Source organism: Gallus gallus, chromosome 11, assembly GCF_016699485.2.
Source record: "Gallus gallus isolate bGalGal1 chromosome 11, bGalGal1.mat.broiler.GRCg7b, whole genome shotgun sequence".
Lineage (NCBI taxonomy): Eukaryota > Metazoa > Chordata > Aves > Galliformes > Phasianidae > Gallus > Gallus gallus.
In genome coordinates, this window is record NC_052542.1 from 19482625 (window position 1) to 19495269 (window position 12645).

The 12645-nt window shown below is 47.0% G+C and overlaps 2 protein-coding genes across 6 annotated transcripts in view; both read left to right on the top strand.

Annotated features, from left to right (window-relative positions):
* Positions 1-10975, top strand: TAT (tyrosine aminotransferase). 5 transcript variants are annotated; one of them, XM_025154347.3, is made up of 14 exons: positions 1-620; positions 726-816; positions 897-1003; positions 3275-3510; positions 3718-3822; positions 4662-4729; positions 5043-5201; positions 5392-5530; positions 6104-6156; positions 6415-6567; positions 7367-7495; positions 7848-7931; positions 9396-9494; positions 10306-10975. In XM_025154347.3, the coding sequence occupies exons 4-14, from the start codon at positions 3276-3278 to the stop codon at positions 10447-10449; spliced, it is 1368 nt and encodes a 455-aa protein (XP_025010115.1). In that variant the 5' UTR covers positions 1-620; positions 726-816; positions 897-1003; position 3275; the 3' UTR covers positions 10450-10975. The 5 variants fall into 5 exon arrangements, with proteins under 5 accessions (XP_025010115.1, XP_046755645.1, XP_046755646.1 ...); XM_046899689.1 differs by lacking the exon at positions 726-816 and having other exon boundaries at positions 492-560; XM_414240.7 differs by lacking the exons at positions 1-620; positions 726-816; positions 897-1003 and adding an exon at positions 1542-1622.
* Positions 9440-12645, top strand: part of CHST4 (carbohydrate (N-acetylglucosamine 6-O) sulfotransferase 4) — a 19027-nt gene continuing 15821 nt past the window's right edge. Inside the window, exon 1 of the mRNA XM_046899692.1 lies at positions 9440-9494. The gene's annotated coding sequence lies outside the window, so the exon portion shown is untranslated. The remainder of the gene's footprint in view (positions 9495-12645) is intronic.

A 12645-nucleotide genomic window follows, 5' to 3' on the forward strand; every position in this document is an offset into this window, starting at 1 on the left:
ACATTCAGGGTTGTTGCTAGGCAGAACATGCAGCAGCGTCCTTGAGACCTCCCAGCAGCACATTTAACCCTGGTAGAGCTACAGCATAGGCCAGCTTGGAGAAGTGAGAAAATTACCCACAGGTGCTTGGAGGGGACACACGAGCTTCTGAAGGTCATCTATTTCAGGCTTCAGAAAAAGAAGAGAGAAAAACTAGAGCTGTGCAGCTCTCAACAGAAGAGAATATAAACAGCTTCAAAGCTTCAAAACAAAATATTTCTATGTTAGATGTTTTTGAAAGGTGTTATTCGTTGTCCAAAGCCCCCAGGGGTGGCTGCTGTGGGAGGCCTGCCAGTCAAGCTGGGACAGGAGTGTCTGTCCAGCCCCACTAGCTGCAACCCACCAGGTCACAGCCCGTCTCCAGAACCCACGTCATCAGCCCCTGTTGTGCCCTCAGCAGCACCCAGTATAGTACTGAAGCCAACAGCAGGCCACAACTCCCCAGCAGCATTACCCCAGACCCATGGCCAGGACTGAGAGGGACACACCACTGCACCTGGGGAGATGCAGCCTTATTGCTGGTAATGCAGTGGGCATGTGCTAAGCACAGGTGTTCCTCCTTCCTCCCACACAAGAACAGAGTGGGTATTTGATTACTGCTGACCTGTGCAATGGAGGTGTCAGCAGTCTGTTTGCCAGGAGACAGTAGAATGCCTCTTTTCTCTAAGAAGCTCTTTGATCTCTAGCCATTTGCTGTCAGGGCAGTAGAGGAAGACTTGTAGCAGCCCTTGGAAGACGGGAAGGGTGGCTTTCTTATTTATCCCTGGTCTGTAGCAGGTAAGGGACAAGAAGGAGTAGATTTTACATAACTTAAGAAGAAAAAGCCTTCTGGTAATGGCATCATTTGTGCTCTGCAGTGCTATCAAAGGAGAGCGAATTTCATCATCTCTTCTATCTGCCAAAATGATGAGAGTTTGCTTGGGCATTGCGACAACAACAAAACCAAACAACAACAACAAAAAAGGTAACTTGAGCTTCCTTTAACCCTTCAACTCCTGGTACCTGCTAGGGAAATGCTTCCCTCCCGTCATCCTACAGGCAAAGATATCCCCTCTATGTAACAGTGCAACAGTGTCTTTTCTCAGCATTAAGAACTGGCCACCAGCCTTTGAAGTGGGCAGAACATGCCAATACTATCTGCTGGTTTCAGAGTCCACCAACCCACTCTTGGTGTGTTACAAGATGCTAGGGCTGGAATACTGGGCTTTGCGCTATGGGATTCTTCCTCTTCCCCTACCATCAAGCCTTCGAGTGCAGAGGGAAGTAATTCAGATGGGTGATGGTCCAGGGCTTCCAGGAAGCAAAGCTGTGGCCCTCTGTAGGCTAACTCAGAAAGAGTTAATGTGCAGGCATGTTCCAGGTATTTGCAGTGAACATGCTTACAGAGGAGAGGGCGTTTTTGGGTGGAGAGAGCAGCCCTCTCTGTGAGCCAATGGCTAAAGGATTCTGTCCCAACGCCCAGTTTGGGGGCTTATTTCATGGGCAAGAATTTGCAGGAATTCCTTCTCAAGATTTGTCCTGGATGAAAAGTAGGGACTGGACCTCTAAGCTTGTTGGTGACTCCCTCTCTCTGCTGTTAGAAGGTAAGGTACAATCCTCTTGTACCTTCTTTGGTGATGCTGATGTGCGGGGAGTGTTTCCCTGTCTGTCTATGCTGAAGGCATCTATTCTGCCTGCATATGCAACTTCCCTTTGCATGTTGCAAGGTGTTTTGAAGGCTCTGCTGAGATGTGCATTGTACACAGGGACTCATCTCTGTTGTTGAACAGAGACACATGGCTCGTTTATTTTCTCAGTTTTTATGCAGTTATGAAGAATCAGTGTAGTTCTTCAGTTACTCTTCTTTTGGTACAAAGGACACCCAGAAGGTATTAGAAGTAGTCATTTGTCACTACCACCTGTTAGATCTATCTCAGTTGCTTTAAAGAGGAAGCACTGCTGGTAGAGTAACTTCAGCAGCACGGGGCATCTCTATGAGCAAACCTTACTGAATCAGTGAGATATTTGTTCACGTGGCAAATCCTGCCTGAACCAGGTAATGCAACAATCTTTTCAGTGTTGGGAAGGTCAGCTAGCTCCATTGTTTGTCATATTGGGAATATGTGTGAAGATGGCATCTAACAGTTGATGGGGCTATATATAACTACCATCAGGAATGGGTCACAGTTCAGTGAATTGTCTTTTAGTGGAGCAGAGAAAAAGAGCCCTGCAGAGGCAGACTATGGGCAGCTGATGAAAGGATTACAAGGCACAATTCTGATGTCACTGAGAATAGGCTTGGTGGCTAAGGAGGTCTCTGCCAGCCCTGTCCCTAACCTCCTCCTGGGCTAGCAGCAGCTCTTAAGCTTCTGCTGGTTTGGACTAGGTGGTAATTTGAGTATACATGCTCAAGTACGTAAGACGCTTTCCTGCCCACTTTTGGAGGTCTAGAAGGTAACCGTTCCTCTGCTGTGCCTTGCTTGTTACCCAGCCTCAGGAAGGACTGCAGGCACTTTGCCTGGGATGGTGTCACCACCTTGATTTCCCTTGTGACCCCACCAGCATTTCTTCATTGATTTTAAGCACTGCCTTTTGGTCTGGAGTCTGGTTTGGACTGGAGTGCTGCTCTCTGCTGACAGAGACAAGTGTCCATAACCTACACCCTAACACTGTTAATTGTATCCTGATAAGATGGCATCAGAATGACTTTTTTGTTATTTAAGGTTTAATTTTAACAGTACTGTGTTTCTATCTGCAGGCTGGAGGGACTTTCTGGGTGCGGTACACATACATATTGGGTTACAACTTGGAGTGTGCAAGTTAATAGCTGGCAGGTGGGGGGAGCAATGCAAGACCTGGCCCTCCTATCAGCAGAACACTGAATCTGCAGCCATGCAATGACTACAGTATGCTGCTAACTAATAGATGATGAATGTATGATTTAGCAGGACTGCTCCTCTCCAGCACAGCAATTGCCCCCATACTAAGAAGCAATATGACTAGCACAGGGAAATGCCTTTATCTTTCCCACTCCATTGTGAGCTCATTTGTGTGTGGAGATTCGTTCCTTCCTGGTCCTAAGTACAGCTCCACTTGCTGCTAGGGACTGATTTGCACGTAGGCAGTAAGCAGTTCTGCAGCTTTCAGAAGTTTTGGTTTTGGAGAGTGATAGGCAGTGCCTCCCAGATAGGCATTGCCTTCATCTGGCATGTATTAACTAAGCTCAGGAAATGCATTTACCACTAACAACTTTCAGGATGGACTCGTACCTGATTCAAGTGAACAGCCAAGGAGATCATGTCCCCCTGTTGGATATTCATCTCAAGACCAATGGAAACAGCATGTCACTGGGAAAGGTGAAGGGCCGGAAGCCAAGATGGGCTGTCAGGGCTTCTGAAATGTCAAAGAAGACTTTCAATCCTGTCAGAGCCATCGTAGACAGCATGAAGGTGGAGCCCAATCCAAAGAAAGCCATGATCTCCTTGTCTTTAGGTGAGCACAGTGCTGTGGCTGAAGCCTCTGAGCAGTGAGGTGGCCTGTGGGGCTGCCAGATTGCAGGGCTCTGAACCACAAGGCTTGCAGGAAACAACAGAATGTGCCAGATTGCCACACAGCTCTGCAGCTCTGTGCCTGCCACAGATCAGTGAGAACTGATTTTTTTTTTCCGCTGTTTTTTGTTATTTTTCAATCTTTGAAAAGGAGACCCAACAGTCTTTGGAAACCTTCCCACAAATGATGAGGTCACGCAAGCTATGAAGGAGGCTTTGGACTCAGGACGTTACAATGGCTATGCTCCATCTGTTGGTAAGCTGACATAGTTTAGGTATGTGGCAGATCCTTCCCCACAGCAGGTTTATGGAACCCACAGACATCTCTCTGGTAGCACTCTGCAGCTGCCCTTGTCAGCAGTCCCATGAGCTCACAAATGTGTACCTCCCAGGTGCCATGAGTGCCCTTCCCTGCATGATCTGGTTGAGAAGGCATCACATAGGTGTTTTCCCTGAGATACTACCAATGCCCAGATTCTCCCACAATCAGCTGTGTTTGCTTCCTTAGAGCAGGCAAGGCTTCAGCAACACAGAAGGCCTTAGGACTGTATCTCCTGTCCATGGATTGCAGCCAAGTTCTTCCTGGTATGCCTTGACCATGACTCCTCTTGCATTCCCTGCCTTTACAGAGAATGAGCCTTGTTTGCAGTTAATGCTAACAGCATACACAGAGCACAAATCACACCTGCCTCACAGAATTCTCCGTGACAATGAGGACCCAGTGCAGGGAGGGCTGCCCTTGTACCACCACTAAACAAGTGAAGGTCATGCAACAAGACTTGGCTTCCTACTGGGTAAAAACATCTCCCTGGCTACATTCTATCCAGCTCAGTTGTGTTCCACATCCAGCACATGCTGGGGCAAAAACCACCCCTCTGTCTGGGGCCTGTCTTCTCTCGTGAGACACCTGGCCCAGTCTTGAGGCTGCATGCTGCCTGGCCTGAGGCAGGATGGTCTCTGCCACCCTGAGACAGTGTCATTAACAAACGGGCTTACCCAGGCTGGGCAGGCACCTGTGAACCTTGTCCTGGCAAAAAAAAAAAAAAAAAAGTTCTGTAAAAACCTGTCTGTCATGTGTGGTTCTTCTCTCCACAGGCTACCAGTCCTGTCGAGAAGCAGTGGCTGCATATTACAACTGCCCAGAGGCACCATTGGAGGCCCAGGTACTGGTGTCCAGCCGAGGTACTGCCATTGCAGTACAGGCAGAGTGCTGCTGCCCATGCCTAGCCCATGTGGCATGGGGACCCTGTCCCAGCTCTTGTTCCCTGTCCAGCCGTGGGACCCGTGGGTAGCTCATGGTCTTGTTCTACGTGAAACTGCTGCTCCCTTTCCCTGCCTTGGACCAATCTCTTTCTCCTTTCTTGGAAGGATGTTAAGTTCTTTAGCCAACTTCAGTCAGGCTCCACACTCATTCCATGTGGCTGGGGATCCTCAGAGTGGTTGTGCTTTCCACTCACTCCTGTGTGCTTTTTGCAGGATGTCATCTTAACAAGTGGCTGCAGCCAGGCTATAGAACTTGCCTTGGCAGTGCTGGCTAACCCAGGCCAGAACATCCTGGTGCCACGGCCTGGCTTCTCTCTCTACAAGACTCTGGCACTGTCCATGGGAATTGAAGTTAAACTTTACAATCTCATGGTAAGTGGTGGCAAGCTTGAAGAGGGCAGTCCTGACACCTCTGCCTCTTAAAAATAAATAAATAAAAATCTTGAGCCTGCCTGGGAAATGGGTAAATATGATCTGAGCATCCTTGGGCACCTTTTCAAACCTCACTCTGTATAGTAAGTGCAATTCCTCCACTCTACTTCCCCTTTTCTTCTTTCATCAGCCAGAGAAGTCCTGGGAAATTGATTTGAAGCACTTGGAGTCCCTGGTGGATGAGAAAACAGCTTGTGTAATTGTGAACAACCCATCAAACCCCTGTGGCTCTGTGTTCAGCAAGAGCCACCTCCAGAAGATTCTGGCAGGTAAGACTGCATGTGTGTAGCTGGGCCTTGGCTACAGTCTAGTGTTTGCCCAAACTGCCAGTGCCTCAATCACTGTGTTTCTGCAAGGCTGTGGCTGTCCTACAGTGTAACAGCAGTACTACATGAAGCAGTTCTGTGGTCCAGGGGTTTGCCTCTTACCTCATGACTGACTGCAGCCTTGGACTGCATGCTGGGTTTACTCAGTATGAAGAGTTTGCCTTTTCTGGACAAGAACATGTAGAACGTGTGTCTTGGTATTTTTTAGATGGCTGGTTTGGCTTGGGTCACTTATTTCTCCACTCTGTCTCCACAGAAAGTGTGTTCATAGGAAGCCCTATGGCTCCTGAGCACTGGCCTGCCAGTGCAGGAGCTGTGCTCCCTCTATCTACACGAGAGCAGAAATAGGCTCAGTCAGGACAGGGCTCTCCAAGTGTTCACCCTGTAGGAGAAAGAGAGGGACCCTCTGTCCTTGGGCAGAATTTCCCTCAGAATCTTCCAGGCCCTGTAGAAAACGGCAGGTCTGTTCCCATGGAGGACACAGGATGACTAGGCTGAATGCCCTCTCTCCCACAGTGGCATCAAGACAGTGCGTGCCCATCCTTGCTGATGAGATCTATGGAGACATGGTGAGTGTCCATCACAGTCCTTTGCACCCTTACACTGCCTGTCCTTTCTGTTGCACTTGCCCTTTGGCCATGGCAGCAAGGTCTTCAGAGGTGACAGATATCTTCTCTACCCTGTACTGTGCCTGAGCCCATGCCTGTAATATGCTGTCCTGGGTGTACATTTCATGTCCTGCTTCATTTCTTGTGTCTCATGCACACAGTCCCCCCAGTTTTCACAGTGAGAGACAGTGACAACCCTAACATAGTTACCTGTCACAGGTGTTTGCTGACTGCAAATATGAACCCATTGCAACTCTCAGCACCAATGTGCCAATCTTGTCCTGTGGTGGCTTGGCAAAGCGATGGCTAGTCCCTGGCTGGCGGATGGGCTGGATCCTAATCCATGACAGGAGAGACATCTTTGGTAATGAGGTGAGAACTGCCAAATGTCACTGTCATGACAACAGATCTGCAATGTCTTCAGTGTGTGGATCAGCAGGGCTTTCACTGGTAGAGGCATGTACTGCTCTTTTGCTTTCATGTGGATGTCACCCAATTGCTTACATGCTTTTCTTCACATGTTGTGTTTTTATGTCTCTTCTTTACTTAATCTGCACCCATATATTGCCTTTTACTCTCATCTTGTTTGTGTGCTTCTGCTTTCTTCTCTTCTCAAATAGCTCCAGAGTTCATTGATGGTATTTCATGGTTTATCCAGCAGTCTCTGGGTCTGTGTGCTCTCATAATTTTTCTCTTAAAAGTTGGACAAAAATTCCAAGCCATGTAGCCAGCGTTTTGTCTGGCTATTCATACATGTTACGAGAGCAAACACTGCAACTACTGCAGTGACCTTTCTACCCAGCAGTGAGTGAGCAGAAAAGCTAACGTTGGTTCTCCCTAGCTGACTTTGAAAGTGTGGAGTGTGGGCACAAACCTAATGGACATGTAAAGTGGTATTTGGATTAGCTCTGGTTTTATTTAGTCAGAATATTAACTGTTTTAAGTCAGACTGGGAAGATCAAAAGGATATTTTTGCTGGCATTACAGTCTTCAACTGGGGAACGGAGAATGACAGTGTGAATAGTCTGCAAATACCTGGCATGTAGTCAAGTAAATGTTCTGAAGGACTCCATATGCTTACTGAAGAGAACTTCTACAGACAGTAGTCCTTGGAGCCTTCAGAAAAGCACAGTCTTAGCACAGTCTGCAAATATCACCATATTTCTTTCAGATCAGGGATGGCCTTATCAGGTTGAGCCAAAGGATCCTAGGACCCTGTACAATTGTCCAGGGAGCACTGGAACGTATCTTGCACAGAACACCCCCTGAATTCTACCACAACACCCTCAGCATCCTCAAGGTAATCAGGCTGTAACAGGTCAGTAGTTTGTTCAGGTGTTATTTGGAGTGGGGGAATCAGTATCTCTCTACCTTGTTGTTGTGGCAGGAATACTGGCCATGACAGACAGCCCAGCCTTGAAGCTAGAGCTGGTGACCCAGGTGGTGGAGCATTAAGCCCTGACTTGCTGAGTTCAGCTCAGTGATGTCTGCCTTACTCAAGGCCATAATCACCCATACTATTTGCATTCCTTGCCCCTTTATTTGCAGTGGGCAAACTTGTTCGTAGTCCTGGTCCAGAACTTGGCTTCCATTTGCTAATCAGCTTCCTAGAATTTCTCCTGTTGTTGAACTTGCTCCTTTCTACTTTTCAGTCCAACGCTGACCTTTGTTATGCTGCTCTATCAGCTATCCCAGGTCTCCAGCCTGTTCGGCCTGCTGGAGCCATGTACCTGATGGTAAGTGAGGAGAGTGAAACGCCATTCCAGTCATCAGTGGTTATCCTAGAACTCTTTAATTGTAGTTACCAATGGCTTCAGGGTAATACTCGACACCAGGTCTCCATGCATCTTCACATTGCCCAGCACAGTGGAATCATCCCTTGGTCATTTTAGAAGGCCAGGATATGTTGCTTACTTCTCACTGAGCAGAAGCTGGTACATTTCATCATCTTGAATGTGCAAAGAACTCAAGGACTTGTACTTTGCAAAAGAATGTTGTTTTACCTGGATTTGAAGCCCTGCACCACACCAAATTATCATACCTGCTGCTAAAAGCGTAACCTTCCTTCTACACAGCTGTCTTCTACCTATGCTGTTGCCTCTTTTTCTGCCTTCTCCAGTATCTGTTAGGTTTGTTTTTGTGTTGGTTTTTTTTTGTCTTTTCTTTTTAACTCTTTATAGTGTAGTGAAATTTCCTTTCTCATCTTAACAAACTCCACTGAAACATTTAAGCCCCAAGTTCAGTACATTTTTTTTCTTTTATTTTGATCTCATAATGTCTTAATTTTTATCAGCTTTAAAAATGGTAAACTCGGAAATATACTGCAACATCAGTCTCACTCATACTCAATAGATAAATCTTTATCAGTTTGCTAGTAGCCAATCTTACCCAGATTTACAGTCATTTCTATGCTGCTTATGTAGAGGGATAGCAATAAGGTTTGTTCACACCTCTAGTATTTCTGTAGTACCTGAACACTTATTCCATTATGAAATCAGCTGGTAAAATTTTTCTTCTCCTGGCTTTTTCAGACCTGCATGCAAATTATCTCTCACCTGTTTTATTTATGAATATCTTCATGAGATGTCTTTGGTTATGTGATAATGGGACGGTCTTTTTGTTTTCCAAATACTGAACAGAAGTAGTTATTGAGCATTTCTTATTTTCTTTGTCATTTTACCAGTTCTATCATCCACACTTATTTCATCACCACAAAGAATTATTTTCTCCATAGTATTCTAGGCCTTGCTGTCTTAAAACAAACAAACAACAACAACAACAAAAAAAACCCTCATTAATTTATCTTCAATCTCTTTTTCTTACCTTATGGATTTCTTGCATGATGGAATTACTGGTAGATATTGGGTTGAGTTCTCTTTCACACTTTTTTTCCTTATCTTATTTATCCCTTCTCATTTCTAATTGGTTCTGGTATCCATGCTACCAGCTTTTGACTAAAGTTGTCCTTAACTGAAATTCCAGCTTTGGGCAGTTAGTTTTACATTTACTTTACTTCTTAAAAATGCTCCAGTTTTCATTGATATGTTTCTGTTTGTCTCTCATGTTCAACTCAGCCCAAATGATGAGCAAAAGTTTCTGAGGACAGACAGCTGCACTTAGTTGGGGAATTGTTGAGCAATGTGGGTAAACAGGGACATGGTATATAGTATTGGTTGCCATGTTTTATCCTTTTACTGCAGGTTGAAATTGAAATGGAGCATTTTCCTGAGTTTGAAAATGACGTGGAGTTCACTGAGCGGCTCATCTCGGAGCAGTCTGTGTTTTGTCTGCCAGCTACGGTGAGTCTGACACTGAGAGCCCCTGACTCTGAGAGCCCCAAGCATCTCTGGGCTCTAAGCACAGGGAGAGAAACAATAAGAGTTTGCATCCTTGAGCTCTGGGGACAGTCTGGGAATCTAGTATGCAATGTCCATGGTCTGTAATGGTATGTATGTACTGCCTGTGAGGTCCAAGTGCACTGTAGGGATGGCAACTGGCAAGTTCCAGCTCACTAACAGTCCTTGATCAAGCTGCCAGGATTGTCCCAGACTTGCTCTTTATTTCAGATGTTGGCAGAGTTGTATCCCTGAACTGTAGGTACCCCCATACCTCCTTGTTGAAGTCACTCTCTCAGAGGCCTTGGGACTGCTCCCACCTGTGCTCCTTCACATGCTCCATTTCCAGTCTCCCACTCTTGTAGGAAGAGACTACAGACCTGAGAATCATGTCTGTGCCTACGTCCATCCTGCTGTACATCCTGCACTGATTCCTAAGACCTCAGACACTCTCCAGCTCTGATCCTCTCTAACCCTTTGAGGAGAAGGGAGGAATCCCTACCTCTTTATGGACTGTTCCCTGTCCATACAGTGCTTTGGCCTGTGACTGGCACAGCATTATGTCTGCACTAATAAGTTTTACAGAGGGAGCTGGGAGATATGCTTGGAATGGAACAATCAGTCTAATGGAGTGAGAGTACAACCATGCCATCCTCACTCTGTGTTCTGTGCTGACCATTTTCACTTGTTGATATAGAATGTGGCCCCAAGGCAGGGCTCTGAGACAGCAACAGTATCCCAAATAATCTGCCAGTCTCATTCTTTATCATTTCAGTGCTTTGAGTACCCAAACTTCTTCCGTGTGGTAATCACTGTACCTGAGGAGATGATCTTGGAGGCCTGCAGTCGCATCCAGGAGTTCTGCGAGACTCACTACCAGGGTGCTGAGGGGGCCCAGGATCTTGAGTGTGACAAGTAGCTACAGCCAACCTCCTGCCTCTGCCAGGCTAGACCTTGTGTGAGGTGGCAGGCAGGGCTGCTTCCAGCCAGCTCCACATCCCCCTGCCTGTAGGCAGGTGCTGTCCTGCTGCTTCAGCTGTTTTGCTCCACAGACCCCTCAGCACCATAGAAAGAAGCAGACCTTCTCTCCTTTTCCACTGCACTTCCCGCATCCTCTGGCATCTGGTGCCTGTGGTCTCCATATACTCTGCATCTGCACCCCATACTGGTCTCTGTGCTGGCCACAAACCAGCCATGGGCAGTGACACCTGGCTGCTCCTGCACCAGGACCCATGGCATTGACCCTGGGTGGCCAGTAGCTCCTGCACTGCCTGCACTCCCCCTCTGGGGCAGGAGATGGCCATGACCTCAGAGGACAAGAGACACTCACCCACCTCCCACCTGTCTTACTTTAGGAGGCCAGAGCGCTTTATACCAAGCCCTTTGTCCAGCAAAGGGAGTAAGTTATTGTGACTTTTTTTATTAATAAATCTTCTGACATGGCAGTCCCCATAGTGTGTCAGTAAAGGCTTATGCCCAGTGGGTCACTCCTGTTCAGCCTGTGTTGCCCCATGTTCATCTCTGTCCCTGCACCTGCCTGGCTGGGACCTGTCCTGGCACCAGCTAAAGCACAGGGACAGCTCATTCAACCCTGGCAGTGCTCACCAGGTTGTCAGGGCAGGACAGGCCCTGCGAGCCTGGTACAGACAAGAGCCAACTGCTCCCATTCCAGCGAGACTAGAAGCTCCCTAAGGTGTCTGGGCCCCTCCACAGCTTGCCCCATCTTCCACTACTTGTTGATCCTAACAGCCACTCTCAGGATCCCAGCAGAGTGATGTGTGCTAGTGCCCAGGTGGGCAGTGCCAGACACCAACCTCCAGATGTTCAAGGTGGGTGTTTCCCACTCCGGCAGTAAATGCCAAGGTGGTACTTCTCTGAGGTGCTTTCACTGTGTGAGTGTTTGTGACATGCCACCATGCCTGGGTGGCTGATGGCTGAATGCATAAGCCCTATAAAGTACAAAGAACTGATGGCCTGGTGCCTAATTGAAAAACGGGCCCATCAAACTAACTGCTGTAGTCAGAGGCTTGAGGAACATTTTCTCTTCACAGAGGAGTGATGTACAGTGTGCTTCATGCTATCACCGGCATCTCTGCTCACCTGTCTTATGGTGAGGTGAGGCTCACAGGCCGACTTTGCCTTCCCTCTGGTATGAAAAATGAGCTGTCAGCATGTAATTCAAAGCCAGGCCTCCTGCCAGGTTCTGTGGACTCCTCTTCTGTCCAGCACAAAGTCTGAGTACCAGTATGCAGGAGGAAGCTATGTGAGAAAAATAGCAGTGTATGAAAAGGTACACATCAGCTGAATGTCCAGGCTACATCCTTTCCTTTCAAACAAAGCAATCCCAGGAAAAAAAAAAAAAAAAAAAAAAAAAAGAGAGAGAGAAGCTGGGCTGTGAGTGGAACTTTGGAGATATGAGGTCACTAGACCTCAAAATAGAACCAAGATAACGAGTTGCTTGAGACAAAGATTGACAAATGATAAATAGAATGATGTATGAGGAGTCTGTTGGGCCAGGAGGCCTTTACAGCATTGACATCACTGCATGTTGTACTGTATTGCCTCTACTGCAGCTGTCAAGTTTGTCTTCTTGAACTCTTCCCCAAGTATCTCAGGTTTTTAATTTCCATTAATAATGAATAGTTTCCCCACTTTTAAACAAAGCTGCTCCTTTCAGATCCCTCTGCCTTCATGGATCTTCTTTCCTCCAGAGTCCTCCCAGAAATGTCTGCTATCATGCAGCTAATCTTTAGTGATTAATGCCATCCTGGTTCCTCTCAGCCCAGCAAGCATCTGACCAGCAGCCAGAGGCATACACCTCTTTATTTTTGCCTTATAAACCTCAACATACTTAGATTTTTCAAGGCTATTGCCATCATGTATTGTAAACATAACGCTACCTTTGTGTCAAGAGTGCTTTGGTAGAATTTTTCAGCACTCTAATGGCTGATCCACACCCATCCTCCATGTCTTAGCTGGGGAGCACAAGCTGTATTCCCCTAGGCAGGCTTGCAGCATGTTTATTCTCTTTTCTGCGATGTCTGGGCAAGCCATGTTTAGGAGGAAACACAAACCCCAAACAGAGACCTAGGTGGTGAGGCCACCTTGTGCCTAG